Here is a 21,924-nt window from a genome sequence, read left to right on the forward strand (position 1 = left end):
CTATAACGGATTTTATGGAAAATCTATCTGTATATCCTAGTAACAGAACTTATTCAGTTACGAATAAACTACTTTACCATTATTAAAATGATTTGTGCTTTATATATTTCAAAAGATGTAAGGAACTTCAATCCACTCTTTAGGTCAGAATGCATTATTTGTCATTCCTTACTATATTACACCAGTTTAAGTTTGTTTAAAGTATTCTCAAAACCAAACCATAACTATTATGAGGGTGATGTTTCCAGTTAATGTTCAAAAGCAGTTGATTTCTATTAACTTAAATGACTAAATAATTGACATCATATGACACAAAATCGAGTACATCGTAATAAAAACTATTCAAAAATTGACTAGCTTTTTTTGCACCCTTTATGACGCAATTTTGGAAAATTCCCTTGTCGACATTTGGTCTTGATTTCATCTGTAAACACTAATTCTTATTACATCTTTCAATGATCAATTTACCTAATCAATATATTAGGGAAATTTATGAGTAAAACTCAGAACACATACATATAGATAAATACTTATGAACACATGTAACTGATGCACGATGACATTGTTGAAGTTCATCCCATGAAATAATTCATTCAATCGACAGTCATGTCATTTTGTAGTGAAGTATTCTCTACTTTTTTAAATACAGATAGAATTCAACACAAACTACCTTGTCATCCTCTCTGTAAATATATATGTATATAAAATTAATGCCGAAGAATGTTTTCCGTCTGACTTGCTATAGGCTTTTGGTATTACTCAATATTTAATTTTATGATGTGTAAATTTTTGTGCATTACCTATTATTAATTATTTTTCCTTATCATTCTTTCCTGGGTTTTGAAGGACAGATGTTATCGTTGAAAAGAGTCCTGAAGGTAGTTAGTAAGGTATATGATGAATCTTTTGATGTCATTACGAATATGATTGTAGGCAGACATTTTAAATCTTGAGAATTACTGACAAATGTTATTTTATCAGGTGGTAAACGTCCACTCCGTTCGCCTCTTCATCCTTATATATATTCCGGAAGACGAGACACCGATACATAAAAATCCATGTATGAGAGCAGAATTATAAGATTATTACGGTACCATAACTAGCACACCATCGTCGAACAACCAGTTGGGTGGAACTCGTCACTGTACATCAACTTCATCGATTATGAAAAGGCATTTGACAGTGTAGACAAGAGGACGTTATGGAAACTTCTTCGACACTACGGAGTTCCTGAGAAGATTGTCAATATCATCCGGAACTCATACGACGGACTACAATGCGAAGTCGTGCATGGAGGACAGCTGACAGACGCATTCCAAATAAGGACTGGATTCAGACGAGGCTATCTACTCTCTCCCTACCTCTTTCTTCTGGTGGTCGACTGGATTATGAAGACCTCGACATCTGAGGGAAAACGCGGAATTCAATGGACAGCTCAGAATCAATTAGACGATTTGGACTTCGCAGATGATCTAGCCCTCCTATCGCATAAACACGAAGAGATGCAGATAAAGACAGCCAGTGTGGCAGCAGTCTCTGCATCAGTAGGTCTCAGCATACACAAGGAGAAAACCAAGGTCCTCAAATACAACACGGAGAACAGCAATCCAATCGCTCTTGATGGTGAAACTTTGGAAGATGCAGAATCTTTCACATACCTGGGAAGCATAATCAATGATCAAGGAGGTTCAGATGCAGACGTAAAGGCGAGGATTAGCAAAGCAAGGACAGCATTCCTACAGTTGGAGAACATATGGCACTCAAAACAGCTTTCAACCAATATCAAAGTGAGAATCTTCAATGCGAACGTCAAGGCAGTTTTACTGTACGGAGCTGAAACTTGGAGAACTACAACAACCATCATCAAGAAGGTACAAGTATTTATAAATGGTTGCCTACGAAAGATACTCAACATCCATTGGCCGGATACCATCAGCAACAGCCTTTTGTGGGAGAGAATAAATCAGCTTCCAGCTGAAGAGGAAATTATGAGAAGACGATGGAAATGGATAAGACATACATTACGCAAATCGTCAAACTGCATCACGAGACAAGCCCTAACTTGGAATCCTGAAGGGAAGTGGAAAAGAGGAAGGCCAAAGAACACATTGCGTCGGGAAATAAAAACAGATATGGAAAGGATGAATAACAACTGGAAAGAGCTGGAAAAGATTGCCCAGGACAGGGTGGGATTGCGATTGCTGTTGAGCGGCCTATGCTACTTCACGAGGAGTAACAGGCGTGAGTAAGTAAGTATAACTAGCACATACGCTATACAACGAATAGATCGTGAGAGCTGACCTAATATATATATATATATATATATATATATATATATATATATATATATATATATATATATCAAGTATTACGGTAGAGGATGAGCAATACAACTTTGTTTTTTCTTTACTGAATACACTAAAAATGTATTAAAATTTATATTAATGAAGGTTGGTTATATCAGGATCGAAATAGGACCGGAAAGTTTTCAGTTGAGTTACAGAGTCGCAAACGGAAAATGCTTAGTATTCCCCCAATTAAGATGAAACGGTTTACCGTCAATTGCTTATTGGTTTTTTATTCGTCTACCCTCAAATGTCATAACAGGTAACGTAAATTAAGCTTACACCAATTCTTTTGAAATTAATTAAATTAAAACGTATTTATGCTTACCAACTGAAATAAGCAGATGTTCTATAGGAACACCCATTGTTCACTTGTTGACTTTGTTCACTATGAATTAATTCGTTTTCATTCTGTGAGATGGCTGAATTAACCAGTTGCTTTTCAGTACACTTCAAAAAATGTGATTTGCTTTGAATAGTTATAATTAATTCACTGCGATAGTATGAAATAAAATGACATGGACTTGTACTGTAATATTTTTCATGACATTTATTACTGTTGAGCCTCTTTGCATGCGTTGCGTGTTCAATGCCGATTGTTATACTTAAAACGGTTGTATACATTTCTACAGGTGAATAGAAATCTGTCGGATCCATATTTAGACCAATCATACAGTTATATTGCATACCTTTCAAACTCTGTAATGGATAGAAATAGAAGGATAAAATTACAAAGTCATCATTGATTAAAAGTGAAATGTATCAGATAGGAGTTGTTGAAAAACTACTAACAATAAATTAAAACCGATTAAGTAGACGAAACAGGGAAAAAATATTTATCAACATCAAGAAGAAACAGACTATACTTAACTGCTAATTTTATGTCTCAATCGTCATATTTCGTTTACTTGGAATATGCTCAATTCGATAATTTTTCGAGGATAAGATTGACACACAGACATATATCACCTCAGATAGACTGCTGTCGATTATTGTTATTATATACCGGATTACAGTTATTATAACGTTTTAACTTAATGGTAAGACTACTAGAATAAATAAGATAATCAAACTGATAAATTACTAACGAGAACCAAGTTGTACAGCAATCAAATAGATTGAAGAAAACAATTAATAACCAACTAACTGAGCTTGTAAATATAAGAATATAAGAATGGTTTAACTGATGTACTTTATCATCCTAAAATTGGTTATGAGTAGAGATTAGAATAACCACCGCGGATACGATAAGGATGTATTTCCAACCCGGTTCTGAGATACCCAGTAGGATGAAAGATCAGTACTCATTGAGTATACAGCACCGATTTATTCCGTAGAATATTGAATTACAATACTTACTTACTTACTTACGCCTGTTACTCCCAATGGAGCATAGGCCGCTGACCAGCATTCTCCAACCCACTCTGTCCTGGGCCTTCTATTCTAGTTCCATCCAATTCTTGTTCATTTTTCTCATGTCTACTTCCATTTCTCGGCGTAATGTGTTCTTTGGTCTTCATCTTTTCCTTTGGCCTTCAGAGCTCCATGTGAGGGCTTGTCTTGTGACGCAGTTGGGTGCTTTCCTCAATGTGTGTCCTATCCACTTCCAGCGCTTCTTCCTGATTTCTTCCTCCGCTGGGATCTGGTTTGCTCTCTCCCACAGTACGTTGTTGCTAATAGTGTCCGGCCAATGGATCCGAAGTATTTTGCGTAGACAATTGTTGATAAACACCTGTATTTTCTGGATGATGGCTTTCGTAGTTCTCCAGGTTTCTGCCCCATACAGTAGAACTGTCTTGACATTTGTATTGAAAATCCTGACCTTGGTGTTGGTTGACAGTTGCTTTGAGTTCCAGATGTTCCTCAGTTGTAAATATGCTGCTCTTGCTTTGCCGATCCGCGCCTTCACATCTGCATCAGATCCACCCTGTTTATCAATGATGCTGCCCAAATACGTAAAGGTTTTTACATCTTCCAAATCTTCTCCGTCAATTGTGATTGGATTGGTGCATGTTGTGTTGTATCGGAGAATCCTGCTTTTCCCTTTGTGTATATTGAGACCTATTGCTGCTGAGGCTGCTGCTACACTGGTCGTTTTCTCCTGCATCTGTTGTTGCGTTTGGGATAGAAGGGCCAGATCGTCTGCGAAGTCTAGATCATCCAACTGCATCTTAGATGTCCATTGTATCCCGCGCCTCCCTTCAGATGTTGACGTCTTCATGATCCAGTCGATCACCAGGAGAAAGAGAAAGGGTGAGAGTAAGCAACCTTGCCTGACACCGGTCTTCACTTTGAACGATTTTGTCAACTGTCCTCCATGCACGATTTTGCAGTTTAATCCATCATATGAATTATGTATGATATTGACTATCTTCTGAGGCACGCCGTAGTGTCGAAGAAGTTTCCATAGTGTTGTTCTGTCCACGCTATCAAATGCCTTTTCGTAGTCAATGAAGTTGATGTAGAGTGATGAATTCCATTCAATTGATTGTTCCACAATGATTCGTAGAGTTGCGATTTGGTCTGTACACGATCTATCCTTACGGAATCCTGCCTGTTGGTCACGAAGTTGGGCGTCTACGCAGTCCTTCATTCTGTTTAACAATACCCTGTTGAAGACGTTTCCCGGTATTGAGAGAAGAGTGATGCCCCTGTAGTTATCACACTTGCTGAGATCGCTTTTCTTCGGTATTTTGATCAGAAGTCCTTCTTTCCAGTCTGTTGGTACTTGTTCGTCATCCCAAATCTTATTGAAGAGAATGTGGAGTATCCTTGCAGTTGCCGCTACGTCTGCTTTTAGTGCCTCTGCTGGGATGTTGTCCAGTCCTGCTGCTTTGCCACTCTTGATTTGTCTGGTGGCCATGCTGATTTCTTCAATTGTTGGTGGGCCAACATCGATTGGGAGGTCCGTGGGTGCTGCTTCGATGTTGGGTGGGTTCAGTGGAGCTGGTCGATTCAAGAGTTCTTTGAAGTGTTCTACCCACCTGTTTTGTTGCTCTTCAATGTTGGTGATTACCTTGCCTTCCTTGCTTTTCACTGGTCGTTCTGGTTTGCGGCGATTTCCAGAGAGTTTCTTTGTCGTGTCATACAATTGTCTCATGTTTCCTTCTCTTGCAGCCTTTTCCGCCGTCGTTGCTAAATCTTTCACATATTTACGTTTGTCGGTTCGGATGCTCCGCTTCACTTGTTTGTTTACTTCTGTGTATTCAGCTTGTGCCTTGGCTTTTTCTGCTCTTGTTCGACTGGTATTGATTGCAGTTTTCTTGTTCCTCCTTTCTTGAATCTTATCCAGTGTATCAACAGTGATCCATTCCTTGTGATGGTGCTTCTTGTGACCCAGGACCTCATGACATGTTGAAGTGATTGCCTCTTTGATCCCCTTCCAGTTGCTCTCCACAGTAGTTCCCTCTCAATTGAGTAGATCATGAAAGGCCTGAAACTTGTTGCTGAGGACTATCTTGAATTTGTTGAGTTTGTTAGTATCCTGAAGAAAGGTCGTATTGAACTTTTGTGATATTGTCCGCCCCGTTGTCCAGTGCTTCTTGAGTTTCAATCTCATCTTGGCGACCAGCAAGTGAAGATCTGATGCTAATCGAATTACAATAGCCAGTGCTTATTTAAACCCTACCAAATATATTCTTGAAATTATTACTACTATTAATTTTTTGATTCCAATGTGGTCGCTTACTTTCATTTTCTAATATAAACCAGCTTTTATGAGAGATCTCAAACTCTTGCAAAACCTTTAACATATCATTTATATAAGAAAAAAACAAACATTTGATTGGTGTGAGTTTGAAGAAGAATTCAACGTATCTATCAGATCGTTAGAACAAAAATTAACGACATATCCATGTACAAATATCAGTGAAATTCTATATTGAACTTTTTGAATTCATTAGCACAAACAGAATCAAGATTGTCACTTTTATTACTCATTGACAACTTATACTTTTTATACAAAATTCAATAAACAACATGTTACAAAATTTATTTGTTATAAAATATTTTGTTTTAATGATTGAACTTTGGATATAAATATTAGTTGGAATTTGTTTTTAACACTAATTATCATTCATAGACTAGTTAATTCAAACACACATATAGAATTCATTTGATCTTGATAAAATATGATAGTTCTACAAGGACAAAACTACAATATATGGATATAAATGTACTCAAATTAACATTTCATCGTGATCATAGTAATCTTTCACAAAAATGGAAACTTAAACAATAGATCTTAATCATTTGAAAAAAATGAAAGGAAATCGACAGGGAGTAGATGGCAATGTCTTTAAATGAATTTCACAAATCATGACAAAAGAAAATGTTGAATTCGACTAGTCAGTCAGTCAGTAAAACTGGGCGCATATATGCATCAGTTCAAGTTACTATACCATATCAGTGATAGTAGAAAAAACTGTATATAAACAATAGGATTCAATAATAAGTCATGACTTCATCGAGTAAGAAGTATGAGATTTAAGTTATGACAAAAAGTGAATGGATCTACTCCCGTAATAAAAAGCTTCTGAGCCATGTAACTCAACGTCTTTACCCATTGCTTACCATACTTTCGCGTACCCTAGCCCGTTAGTTTGAATCCAATGATACAACTCAATCTAACAGTTTATGATTTCATGAACTGATATCATGTCTTATTTGGCCGGATGTTTAATTACTCTGGTTTTCATTAGTTCTTTATAAGTATTGTCAATTTGTTATGAAAATAATTAAATGAGACTATTAAAACGGCCAAACTCCATCATGAGGCAAGCCGTAACTTGGAATCCTGAAGGAAAGTGGAAAAGTGGAAGGTCAAAGAACATATTATATCGGGAAATAGATGCAAATATGAAAAGGATGAATAACAACTGGAAAGGATTGCCCAGGACATGGTTGGAAGGAGAATGCTGGTGAGCGGCCTATGTTCCTCCATGAGGAGTAACAGGCGTAAGTAAGTAAGTAATTAAAACGACGTAAAAAAAATCCGAGTTATATGTATATATCTATGATTAATATCTATAGATTCGAATTGACACAGCTTCAAATCAATGAAAATGAAGAGAAAACAACAAAGTGAAGTTAGTACATGTTGTAAAAGACAAAAGTACTGAAAAATTGAAAAAAAATATTTATGAGAAATAAAAAGTTGGAAAATTAGTTTGATGATATAAATGGAAAAAAATCAAGAGAAAAGTAAGAAAATGACAATTCTTAAAGGTAAATCTGAAAAAGTACTGAGAGTTGACCTTAAATGAGAATTGAACAAGGAAAATAAAAGGTCTTTTTAAGAATTTTTTTCACAAAAGATAAAATTAGTACACATATAATTGAGGTGGGCGGGGGGGGGAGAAGGAGGAATGTAGGTAAATTTGGGGAAAAAAAAGTCAAACTAAGGTGTGGTCATATCTTTTTTTTTAGAAAAAAAAAACCTATTTCCAGTGTTAATTTCATGGCTTGAATTACTGGTACTAAGAAAAAAAAAAACTTTTTGAGAAAACAATTTTAACTAATGGACAAAAATTATGTGAAATGAAAACTGATTCGAAAAACAACAAACAATTAACTAGAATTTATGAATAGAATTATCTTTGGGATCGGTATGTTTAGTTTGAGGTAGATTGTTTACTCTTCATACAGTTTTATCAATAAAACTTAATAAGTATCCATTGTTATTTTCAATGAAATTGTAAATTTCAGAATAACCAGTTCATTTTCCAAGCAATCTGACCAAGAAATTTTACGATAACTTGAAAAGAGAGAATGAAAGAGATTTTACTTTCTCATTAATTTAATTCATTTGTTAAATTAAGTCAGTTGCTCGTCCTATAAACGTTTCTATACATCGACTTTTATAGTAATCTATCACTACGTCTAGTTAATAAGTAACTTAGAAATGGGATTTGTAGTTGAACTCACATTCCATTATAAACTTAAGTGAGTGTGGCATATTAAAGGATTTGAGGAATGTAAACTTTCATCGAATAACGTGAGTAGGACATATGTTACATATACCCACACAACGCCTACCTCAATGAACTTTAGTTGTTAGTATAGGAGTAAGTTGGAAGGAAGTTAAGGATGAGTAAACTGAAACGTGACATCAGTCTATGAAGTCACTTACTGTTCGCCTGAGCCATATTCACAGTTTCAGAATACATGGTAGATGTCCATATGATAACTACAAACAGTGATTGAAGACGTTTAGTGATAGGACTCAGAATCGTTCACACAATGATGCAGATGCATTCACTATTTATCGTACTCTTGATCATGAATTGCAGAATTACTTCAAACGATTTTCCATTTTGTCTCATTGAATCATAATACTTGTTCTCATTATAATTGCTATTATATTATATCGATCTATTTTGGAATTCATCTCATCCTAACTGAGCACATCCTGGACATCAAATTTCACATCAGACATTATGAATATGTCATCAACATAACTCATTTGGTTAGTGATGCTTTCCAATTCGCTACCTTTAAGGATGATTATAAGAAAATCGACTAGTAGTGTACTCAGTCAATAATTTACTCGAGTAAACAATAATTAAGTTTTCACTAGAAACAAACCTTGAGTTACATTTTTGGGGGCTTTTAAATGAGACCTTAATTTATTGATTCCATTGAGATATCATGAGTCAATCGAAGTTTAAAATATGAACAATTAAAGTGTAACCCAATGAATCAAAGATATTACCCTTGTTATGAGACCTAAAATGTTTGGTCGTATATGAACATATGGATGCACACTCGTAAAGAGTTGAAAGTTAAAACAAATGGTTTTTTTCAATACTACATCAGTAAAACTTGTTTAAAAATAATATTCTTCACGAAACATAGATTTAGCAGTCGACTGTCGACAGTGAACTTAATTAGATTGATGGTTACATTTTTCATTAAATTACAGTAGGTCCTGGGTTCGAACCTCGCAAGGGGCGAGGTCGTGGATGCGCACTGCTGAGGAGTCTCACAATAGGACGAAATTACATTTTATTCCAAGTGAATTAAACGAAAAGATCTGGTGATACGAATCTATTCGATCACTGAAATGATCTGTTTACAAATATTTAAACGTTATTAACAAATATAAAAATAATGTTTCATTATGTTATCGAACAAAGACTAAAAAACAACCAATTAGCAGTAGAAATTCTCATAGTTTACAACTGGTTTAAATAACACATATGTAACTATTTACATTGGCAAATATTTGTAAGTCAAAATCTCACACAATTAAAAATATACACTAAATAATTTCAAAATACACTTATGAAATCCAATTGTTTGACCCGATACGCTCGTGAAACAATGGAAATGATTCCGTTTGTATTAGTTGTTTGAAACTTCCTGGTGATGTTTAGGACTGATCAGTCAAATAAAAATGACTCAAAATTCAAATCATTGCACAAGCCACTGGCTATCTGGATTCTGTATCCAATGGATAATGAGATGACGTTCAAAGCGCACAGTAATAGGTTCGAATCCTAGGGCCAACATCAACTCTGAGATGCAGGTGCGTCCAGCTAACGAGTTCCGAGTAGGACAAAACGCGCGTCCTAGATTCCACTTCTAACAACCATTTATCTCTCTTTGTAATCGAAATTACGTTAGATTTCAGTAATAAAAGTATCACGGTAAACAATATAATGTCTAACACAATCCCAAGCAGTGAAAAATTCCTTGAAGATATAACCGGAATATAAAAAAATACATCTATATGATTCCATAAAGTGTGGGTCAGAGAAATAAAACAAGAAACGACATTAAGGTGGGATTTCACCGTAATCTCACACTGAAAAAAGAACTCATATTACGACAAGTATGATTCACGAGATACTAATACAAAAGTTTAGAACTAAAACTCCACTGTTTTGCTGATAACTAGTGACACTGGTCTGCCATGTTGAATAGAGCTAACTTGATTTCTTGTGTGGACTGTAGCGGAATTTCTTCAAGATAATAGGCCTGATAATCGTTCTTAGATATCTCTCAATGGTGTATAGATTTCAAAAGACAATACTAAGCGTTGAGTAATGAGAATTAATGAGTAGATTTAAGAAACGCATGTGCATAGGAAAGAAAATGGGCCACTGAATAGTTTATCTAACATTTATGCTAATAAGAGGATTACATCTGTAGACTGTAACAAGTGTTCAAGCAAACATAATAATAATAATATAGAAAAATTATTGCTGACCAAATGACTGTCCGTTAAATACATTCATTGAAGGGCTAAGTGAAATTAAAGTACACAGACTCGTGTAGATGAGGTGCTGCTACCTTGTTGAAGTAAGTGGGGTATTTATCTCCTGAAGTAATGAGTAAGATTAGTAGTTTAGGCGAGTGCTTTTAAGATGTTGAGCTCCCTGAATTGGACATCCAAGTCGCAATCTTTCTATTGTTATTTTAGACAGCATTACCAGCACTTTCTTGAAATACAGTTTGACTTGAAGTAGGCTTTGATGCTGTTATCCAGAACGGCAATCAAAGCTTAAGACTCAAACCAGCTAGCTCAGAGAACACAACAATACTTAAAAGAAATGTGTCTAGTTTCAAAGTAATAAAAGTATTAAATAAAATATTATTGTGATAATTATACACTAATCAACACAAGCTAATCGTTAACTTGGGAAAATACCTTAACTAGGCACTTTAATGATAGAATTTCTTATTTAAGCCATCATAGTGCGACAATCATTCAATTTTCTTGATAGTATGTAACATCTACTACGAATGTAAACCAGAACTTCAAGGGTAAAGAAATTCAATGGTTTTCATAATCTATAAGTGTCGATTACTAATTTCCGATAGCACTGAACCAACACTAAGATTAGTCTGTAATGAAAAAAGCCTACAAATTAAACCAGTAACCTAACAAAATCTTTTCAGCTAAATGAAGCAAAGTTATTTGATTCATAAGGATATTAAAACGCACACATAAACAACAAATGAATAATGAATTCAGAAGATGAAAACAAAGCACTACTTAATTATTACAAGTGAGTGAGAAAACGAAACATACGTAATGAATTATGTACAAATTATTTAATCATAGTGGGAATAACAATTACCAATCAAACTTGATCAAATTTTACTTAGAACTGATAACTATTGGGACTAATAAAACATTGATGACAATATTCATTACAGGAATAATAATAATAATAATAATAATAATAGTGTTACAAGACAACAGAAAACTATAATCTGATCACACCCATATGGGAATGAGTGGAAAATCTCTTTTTGGTCAGTTGAGTAAGGTAAAAAAACAAGTTACTAAAAACTTACGCAGATAGGTAACGTTAAATAAGTATAATTATAAACAATATTGTCACCTCCCCTGTAATAATCTAACTTCTATCTTTGAACGCGAATGGGGATTGATCATAATAAGAGTATCTTCTGAATCTTAAATTTGTTGGATTGAGCGACATTGATTGTAGCCTACAAAGGGTACAGTATTAGGGGTAATATCACTGATGCACTACGTCGGAGAAATTGAATTTCCAAATACTCTCCATAAGACTCAAAATATATCTGGAGTTGTTAACTGATACTTTATCTAATTCACAGACCATTAAGCGGCATTTTACTTCTGATCCTTTACAAAAGGCCCAATTGTCACAGTAAATGTTTAAATTAAGCTCCTATTTGATGACTCAAGTTGTGAGTTATGTCCATTAAATTTCGCAACCTTTATTTAGACCTCGTAAATTTTTCCGCTCTAAACTAAGTTTACAAAGATTATAGGTAAACTTTAATATCTTTTGAAAACGGTGTTGTATATCCTCAAAACTAAACGGTTTAATTGTCAACTTTCCTTGTAGAAGTGAGAATTTTAGTTATTCCACTAGTATTATATCAGTTCGTTCAACATTTTAAGATTGATATTTTAGTCATTAAAGTACTAATCTACGGATAGTTCTACTAAATATTTTTTTATACGAATACTTATTAATATTAGAACGAACAGTTTGATAAAAATTAGTTACCGAGTATTTTTTTTTTAAAAAATATAAATACGAAGGTCATGGTAATGGACTCTTACAACACATATTCACTGAACAAATGAAATGTTATTATTATTATACACAATTCTAATATAAAACATACAAAACACAACATTGCATTGTTGTATAACAGAATGTATAATTAAATAGTAGTTGACAAAACAATTATTGAATTGATCAGTTAGTTATGTAATTTTATCAAACATACATGGTTACTTTCTTATTGTGTTTTCATTCAAAAAATTAAAAAAAATTTAGTTACATACTTAACCGTTCATAATACAACGAGGCTGGAGATTTAAATATTAAAAAAATTAATTTTATATGTTCAAAATGTATCACATTTAATCTCATATAGAATTCTTTCGTATTAGATTATGGAATATATGAAATTGATTATTAATCTTGTAATAGTTGAATACATAATTCTGATTATAGGCGGAGATAATAAATGGCTAACAGTGGAATCCAGGACGTGAGTTTTGTCCTATTTAGGACTTGATAACTGGATGTACCTGCAGATAGTGGTTATACAGACTCAGTAGACAGGTGGATAACTCGATGACGCTGGAAGCGCACGGTACTAGGTTCGAATCCTGGTATGCAGATACATCCGACCGATGAGTCCTGAATAGGAGGAAACACGAGTCCTGGATTTCACTTGTAGTCATCATACATCTGCTTATAATGCTTGTGACTTAAGGCAATATCGAGGCAATCAGCACGGGATGTATATATGCAAATGATAAACTGACCAATTTCAGTTCTACACGTCAGTGGGAAGAATTAAATTACCAATACACGAAGAAAAAATTGGTTTGCAGTTATTGAGTTCTAAGTTCTACCCATTTTAGTTTGGATAGAGGGCTAGTATTTGGAAAACATGCTCTCACGGTGTTAAATACCCATTTACCTGGTTTCAAGCCACACTCTAGGTACTCGAGCTAGTGATACTATCCCGCTGATCCAACTAAATCTAGGATTTAGTGGCTGAAAGTAGGACACCTAGAAACCGTTGAGCCACCATTCGAGAACAGAGCTCGTAGTGTTAGCTTTCAGATTATTGATTTACGACACGCACCTTATGTGTGATGTTTACATGTTGTTGTTGGTTCATGAGATTTTACCTCCAGTTTTAAACTTTTTTTTAATGATATGGCCTATCTTTGTAAGGATAAGTGATCCTTACATAACTATATATATTACTTCGAAAAGTGGAAATTATGCTTTTCGATGTCAGAAAACTGACGTGAATCAAGTACATATTTCGTTTAACAGCTAACGAAAATGGGATTTCGGCCTCTAACGCAAGGATTAAAAGTTAAGATTAAGCCACTTCTTTGAGATTATCTTTTGAAGAAGAGTGTGTCTGAGAAATCTACTAATTTTTTGAAGGTCCTATATACAAATACCTCAGGTAGAGTGACGGCATATAATCGCCTCTCCTTATTTCTCCATTCAAGTGATGAGGTTAAACAGGGTTGTCAAATTCCACCATTCATCTGCAACTTTTAACCACGAAGACATTCTAGAAAGGCTCCTGATAAAAGTAGGTGAGGGTTGTGTGGACCAGCTCGCTGGAGAAAGCCTTTTTAACCTTGAGTATGCAAATATTGTTTTACTGTATAATTATACTCAATTTGTCTAATTCACACTTAATCAGCTAACAATCAATGCCAGTAAGTATGGCATGTACTTAGCACCTCCTAAAAAAATACATATACATGACTAGCAAGACCTTGTGCCTGAGCTCACTCTTGATGATGAGCCATTAGAAGTAGCCGGAAGTGTGAGTATTTATGGTGGCGTGAGTGGCAAGATCACTTTATGTATGGTGAAGATCGGAGGTGTTTAAAGAAATTTGTTACCTTTGGCGCTAACGTGGTATTAGTTTTTTTGAGAAAGATCGGGTTAACAATGCCTTGACGAGAAAGGTTTTGGTCTATGCTTGTGAAACATATTCTCTCCAAGTTGAGAATGTTCGGAAACTCTCTGTAGTTAATCATCGTTATCTCCGAAAGATTGCTGACGTTCGATTTCAAGATCATGTTAGTAGTGCAGAGATTCGGTAAAGTGTGTCCGGGGACAGTGATAATAATTGGTATCGATGGCGATCGTATTGTAATTTTCTTTTACTTCATAAAAATGTGACAATCCGCACAGCCCACACTGACCAAATTTCAGTCAAAAATATCAAGAACGTTATCATTCAAATGATTTTAAATTGAGATAAACAGGTCACACTAAAATCTATCTTTAAGGCCTAATTGATCTACCATATATACATAAATGGATAACAATGTCTATATTTCACTGAGTAATGTTGGTCCACTTTGAAGGTAAGTTTCTTAACGTTCTAACATGGAGACATGTCAAATTTAACCAAGCTGAAAACATTTCATTGTATGATAATCGCGTAAACGAAAACCCACAAAATATTTACACAAAGAACTGCTGAGAAATCTCAACCAATTATTTAGTTAGAATAATGAACTAAGACATGATATTATCAGAAATATATGATCACATATAAACTTGTTAAGAACATTTATATACTAAAAATTAAAGGTCAACTAGACGAATAGATGATAAGAGGAAACATGGTTAATAGAGAAAATAATGTTGAAAACAATGTGAAACACCAGGTTGAATAATAAAACTATAATATCAAGGTAGGTTCAGGGTGAGAACAAACTGTTTTTGAATGCATAAGTAGGTTTTGACTTTTCATATGACCAAGGCTTCAATAAACCTTAGTAAATGCCCTGAACAATTTTGTACAAAATCAAAAAGACTGAGTTATGATAAACCTTATGACTTATTTCTACTATGTTCAACAATAGAGGAAGATGAATGTTTATTATCTGCTCTTATTGCATTCACTGATTATTTGTTCCTGAAACCACTTTGGCATGTGTTCAGGCGCTCTAACTTACGGATCACGATCAATCCCCCTTATGTATGTGCGGCCACAGACAAACAAATAGGAACCGATAAACACAGTAGGATGTGACGCAATCATTTACATGCCATTTACATCTTCGCTGAAGCATGAACCTTGCTTTTTTTTAACAAAAATTATCTTTGAGCAGATAAATTATATTTATGATGTTACGTGACTTAATGTAACACAATACATTTACTTACAACTGAATTAAGCCTTCGTTTCAGCACAAGCCCATTTGACTAACTTCTGAATGGTAGGGTAATGTAGACAGGAATTTTTGATGTCAGAAGTGTAATAGGTCTCACTAGTGTTTTTCCACTGAACTGATAACAATCGATAACAAAAAGTGTCATTATAATTAAAACGAAGCATGAACGAAAGTATCCATACAGAAACTGATGAACAGATAACTCTTTTAGCCTAGTTTAATACACCACAGTAATGAGCACAAGCCAACTTCGCCATAGATGTCCAGTTAGTAGAGTTTTATATCTACAAACCGCCTATTTCAACAACACATTATTAACAAAACAAAACAGAAGAAGCTTACCTTAAATATTTTGTCCAGTTTTACGAACACTGAACAAAGACATTCGGAATGTTTGCTAAATGCTTCAGTATTATTGGTACTAATAAATTTGCCTTGAATAAAAACCAAGAATAATTAACATAAAAGCACTTTCAAATAGAAATGCAACTTTTCAATAATCCTATTCCTGAGAAACAATTTAGGGTTATAATAAGTGATAACTTTTATCGATGATGACTTTCATCTGAAAAGCCAAAATAAATCAAGAACACTGTTTCAGCCTAATTTGATGCTCTTCGGAAGTGCTACTGATGAGAGGCTTGTTTCCCAGGTTGAACGATGGGAACGATTCTGTTACATGTATGGTATCACACTCACTAGCTATATACCCAGCACAATGTTTTATCTTTAATATGTTAAACTAATTCGGATCGAGGACACGTTATCGGACATCCTAAAACATACACTACAACGATAATTAACAAGTTTACGAAACTATATACGGGAATACGCACAAATGTCTATCCATGTTCATTAGTCAGTTACAGCTTACTATGACTGAACACAAATCAACTGAGTTAAACTAGATTGAGTCTGCAACACATTAGCCTAGCTTTCTAGTAGCTCTCAAGTGAGGTAATCAATGGTTTATTAGATAAGGTCAGTCTGTGAATGGTTATTAGAAAATTTTTCAAGGACCAGATTTCCAGGCGAAACGTTGCATTTACTTCAAATTCTTTCGCTGATATTTTACAAATACATCCTCCCTCTTTAATATCCCACATCAACTTGGCGCCCAAATACTGTGAAACCATGCGATCAAATTTAGACGAAAGTTCCTAAATATCTCTATTGTTATGAGCTTTCATAATTAGAGACAATAATTTAAAAACATTGAATTTCATATAGGAATCAAATAGACAAAAGAATGAGTTTTCAAATATCAAAAAAACTATATGGATGAAATCAATTCATGGCTTGTTTAATTGATAGGGGTGTATTCATAGAATAACAGACAACTCAAGTGTCTATAACTTCTAAAGACCATTGTTTGTAATCAAATGTTTGGTAATTTGTGAGTTTTATTAGATATACGATACAATTTTCATTATTATTTTCAGTATTACGAATAATTAGGTTGTTGTAAAATTACATATGAAATCATCTTTCATAGTTGATTGTAACATATTACTCGTATTGAAAATAAACGAAGCTATACAAAATAAAACTAATTTCAAATTAACCTGACCAACCTTGATGAGGATAGATATTTCATTATGCTTAACTGAAATTTTGACCTTATTGTAAACATTGCAGTTCAGTAGGCTAGTGAATTCAGTTCAATAATTTCTAGTCTTTAAAATATATATATTTATGTGTGGGCTGTGATACTGCCCGGGTGCCCAGACCGAAGCAGGTGGTTTTCTTAGGAGACCACACCCCGAGCCTTTGACCTCAAGGTCTGACCCACAAGGCAGTGGGGTATCGTGAGGAGATGCAGTCCCATGGTAGCCGGGGACCAAGAAATTGGTTCATACGCCATTTGTTCCTTCAGGATGCTAGAGCCCATGTGCACCATTGTTTTGGGATCCGGTTAAAGCGCCGGACATTCACTTTTCGTCCTCTCATTTTCGTAAACAACACCCTCGCCACGAGAAGACAGTGAGTAGGACTTCCCTGGCACAGGCTGTATACATGTGGCCGTGTAAGAACATTTCGACAGGGAGGGCGGGCCCGCCCCACTCTCAGCCATACCAGGGCTTCCGGAGGCAGAGAGGTGGCCAGTGTATGATATGGTGTCGTGGCATGAAAGAAAGCTGTAAAGGGATGGCTTGTGTTGTTCCTTCACGACTCCCTGGCTGGGGTCCGAGAGCTGGAGCAACACAGTGGCTAGATACGTCATCAGATATGGCTCAGAATAGAAACCAGTGGCGATCCTGCTGTAACCTTCTTTTACTTTCTCTATAAAAAGATGGTTGTTTCTTCCTTAACTGAAAGATTTCTTCCGATTGTACCTTTCCGTTTCCCCCATTATTACTATTATTATCATTACACTATCTTACACTAAACTGTCCGTTATTGTTCTTTTTTTCTCTTCGAATTCTCATTGTTTTGTGTGGCGCATATATATTTGGTACCCTCTTGTACCAATATTTATGTGTTCAAATAAATAAATAAGCCTTTAAAATAAAGCGTACTTTTAGCTGTTTAACATTTGTCAAATAAACAATCTAACTAATTTAAAAACAATTTCTTTATCTTACGGACTAGTATCTTAAGTTGAGTTAAATAATTTCAAGTATAAGAAAAGCATATGACGAAGTCATTTGTACAGTAAGAATTGTAAAGAGTTATAATTTTGAGGTGAAAACAATTGTTATTTAGTCAGTTAGTCGCATATTCTAAACTTCACTTACCTATGGTTTATTACAGTCGGTATTAGTACTAGTCCTTACGGCAAGACTTATAACTTAAAATGGAGTATATCAATCAATATACTTGATTAATGGTATGCACATTGACATTTTGTAGACTTTGATATCGCACCCAAATGCCTTGGTACGGCTGAGAGTGGGGAGAGTCAGCCCTATCTCTCTCTCGGAATGCTGCCACATGGTCGCTGCCGGGAAAGTCCTACTCATCGCCTTCTAGCAACATTACTGTCGTTTACTAAATTAAGAGGATGAGAAGTGAATGTCTGGTGCTTTAACCGGGTTAGTGGATATGGAGAATCCACCTAGGGGAGTTGGGAAACCCTAATTCCAAACCAATGGTGCACATGGGCTCCAGTATCCTGAAGGAACAAATGGCGTATGAACCAATGGTTGGTCACAGACTACCATGGGAATACATCTCCTCACGTTGCTCCACTGCCTTGTGGATCAAACCTGCAGGTCAAAGGCTCCGTGTGTGGCCCCCCCCAAAGAGAACTACCTGCTTCGGTTTGGGCACCCAGATAGTATCCTAGCACTCACACAGACCGAATGATTCATATGACACACATCTATTTGGTGCCTCCTTGTACCAGTGTTTATGTGTTTAAATAAATAAATAAACAAGACTTTCACATTGAACAATATGGTTTTTTACGAAAAGTTTGAACTCGTCTTCATATTGTGAATAAGGATCAAACATTATAATGCATCAGTAGGAATGTGAAAAAAAACAACAACAATCGTGCACAACAGAAGTAATTACATAAATGTATAAGTTATTATTTATACTTACTTATATAATTATTCTCATCATTTCTCATTAAATTTAAATTGTGATGCACATAATTAACATTATAAGATGTAATTAAATTACAAGGTATATATTTTAGATGAATATCTTTGAGTAATACAACACATTGATAACATGTTAGATGATCTAATAAATTGTTGAATACTCTTTGTTTATGATTAGCTTGAATAACTATCATCTAAATGAAATAAACAAATAAAATGAACAATGATTTAAAATTGTGTGAGTTAAGAAAGAAGGAGGAGAAGAGAAAAAAACGATTATTAAAATGATCTAACATTATCCAAAATATAGGTAAAGTAATGACTAATTGAATGAATGAATGAAACGGACTAACAAATATAGGTATCATTGTCTAATACTACCGTCTTAGAACAGGGTCTAGGTTTACGCGAATATGTTTCGAGCATACTTTGATTCTTTGTATGATTTCGAACAAAGAAGAATGGTTTGTTGTTTTAATTTAGTTATATACTAATGAAAATATTAACGTTAACTAAGGTGAATAGCACCAGTCCATTTATTAAGTTGATGCTAAATTTTGAATTAAAAAAGTAAATTAGATGAAATTTACAAAAAACTATCAAAATGAATCACTCATTTGTACCGGTTATTTGAATTTTTCACTAGTGTTTAGGACTGTAATTCATCAGTCACTTCTGGTATATGTGAATCTTCTGCGAATTACCACAAGTCACATGTATTACAAACACAGTTGGATGGTGGATAGCTGTGGAATCAAGGAGAGATGTTTTGTTCTATTTGGGTCTTATCATATGGGTGTATCTGAACCACATCAAGACGATTAATTCAACAGTGAATAGTTTTGAAGGAAAAGGTTGGTAGGACTATAGTTTATAGGTAACCTTTGAGCGACGCTAAAGTGACCTTGGGAATTTCCACCCATTTACACGGGGTAAATGAGGGTTATGAATCAGTGTGAGGAATTAGAATTATGATTTACAGTTGATGGTTAGGGTTAGGAGATATGTTTATGGTTTTCATCAAGAACTAGCATGAGCTAAAATGCCAAAATATTATTTAGTCAAATGGATGAATGTATTTCGTGCCAAATCCAAGACTTGTATTCCTAAATCTGATTGATTCGTCCATATATTCAGTTCACACCAAAACGCCTTTACAAAAGTTGTAATTTTAAAGATCTTATTATTTGATTGTAGGTATGCCTGAGGACAAGTTTCATCTACTATAAAACATAGTTTAAGAAGGAATTCCTTCCGAATACCTCCAGCAATCTAACACTAAAATATAATGCACGGGATGTCGAGTCATTTAAACTAATGGCCATATTGTAACATGATATACAGAATCCGATTGGCATTTAAAAAAACTAGAAAAAAAGGACACTGTTTACTACTCAGTTATCAATCATTATTTATACTCCAATCTACTGTAGACCCTGAGTATGAAGTGATTGGAAATGATCAAGAGACTTAATATCCTTTCTTTTTTATTTGATGTTATAATCTGACGATGTTTAATTAGAAACGACTGATCGATCGAGAAAATCAGGTAATGACCTCCAACAATTATAATTCAGCTGACTTGTTTAAGAAACGCGGAGTGTAAAACTGGATGATTTCAGCTAGTTGTAGATTAAGAACAGTACGTCCACAAGTGATTACTGAGTTTTATTGGCCATTTAATTGACTGGTAATAAAAACTTTACTTATTAATTCATTGAAATATATTTCGGTGGATAATCTGAATATGAGTAATTTGGACCGTGACGATTTCAATAAAACTCAACAATCTCCACAAGCCTATACTGAAAAGTATCATGTGCTTCTAGAGGAAATTACCGGAATCCTATTGAGAAGGTGTGACCAGTGAAGTTCAACCGTGTCGGGTGTGAGGAAGTTACCTACCGAAGACGATGGAAGAAGGTCACGCAAAATCATGGATTGGCTGAATTTAGACACTAACAATGTTGGATTTAAATCCTGAGTATGAGATCGTGTATAGGCACTCCTGAGGAATTCAACATTTGAACGAAACAGTTGTCCAGTGCTTCCATGTTTTGAATAGTGGTCTAAAATCGGTCGGTTCATCACTTCAATGAAACTCAACAATCTTCTCAATCCTATATTGACAAATCAGGAATTGAAACACATATAGCTAGCTATAGATTCTTGAAATGTTTACTGAGCAAATAAGTTAAGCCAAGTTGTGTAGGATGAGAATTAATGAAAAGATATATTTCTTAAACGCGACATATGGCTTAAACTGACAAAAGTTAAATATGATTCTCAGTATTGTCATAATGAGATGTTACTGGCCATCAACTCATTTTTTCTATAAAAAAAGGAGATGATTTCCAAGATATGTAATCGACTTAACTAATTCATGATCAGTAAATGACATAGACATATTCTAAAACAGAATTTTTATGATCACTATAAATATACTTTTTAATTTGGCTACAAATTCATTTGTTTAGCATAGTTTCTTTGAATTTAATGAATTTCACATATACACAAGACCTAAGATATATATATGACCTTTCCAACTACATAGTTGTTTATATACACTATTTTTTATTCAAAACATCATTTAAATGAATGTACTCTTAATTGGTTGAACACTGTAACGAGTAGATGATGATAACACCTTCTTTTCCATCTTATATTACCTAGAAAGATCAACTCTAAAATAGTAGTAATGATATTTTTCTATTGTTTTAATCATTAATTAATCTTCTTTTCTTAAAAAAATGTCAATCCAAAGTTGGAGTAACAAATAGGAATCATAATTAATTTCAGTGTACACAAATCAACAGAATTGTATACTTGTTTTAGTACTAACTAA

General features: G+C 34.5%; 1 protein-coding gene across 1 annotated transcript in view; it reads right to left on the bottom strand.

Moving 5' to 3' along the window:
* MS3_00002394 (uncharacterized protein) overlaps window positions 1-21,924 on the bottom strand; it is a 108,995-nt gene that overhangs the window by 71,091 nt on the left and 15,980 nt on the right. Inside the window, exons 7-9 of the mRNA XM_051209966.1 lie at window positions 19,078-19,273; window positions 15,871-15,962; window positions 2,674-3,044 (exon numbers count right to left, since the gene is read on the bottom strand). Of these exons, the coding sequence (XP_051075449.1) occupies window positions 2,674-3,044; window positions 15,871-15,962; window positions 19,078-19,273 (659 nt within the window). The remainder of the gene's footprint in view (window positions 1-2,673; window positions 3,045-15,870; window positions 15,963-19,077; window positions 19,274-21,924) is intronic.

The sequence above is a fragment of the Schistosoma haematobium genome, chromosome 1 (assembly GCF_000699445.3).
Source record: "Schistosoma haematobium chromosome 1, whole genome shotgun sequence".
Lineage (NCBI taxonomy): Eukaryota > Metazoa > Platyhelminthes > Trematoda > Strigeidida > Schistosomatidae > Schistosoma > Schistosoma haematobium.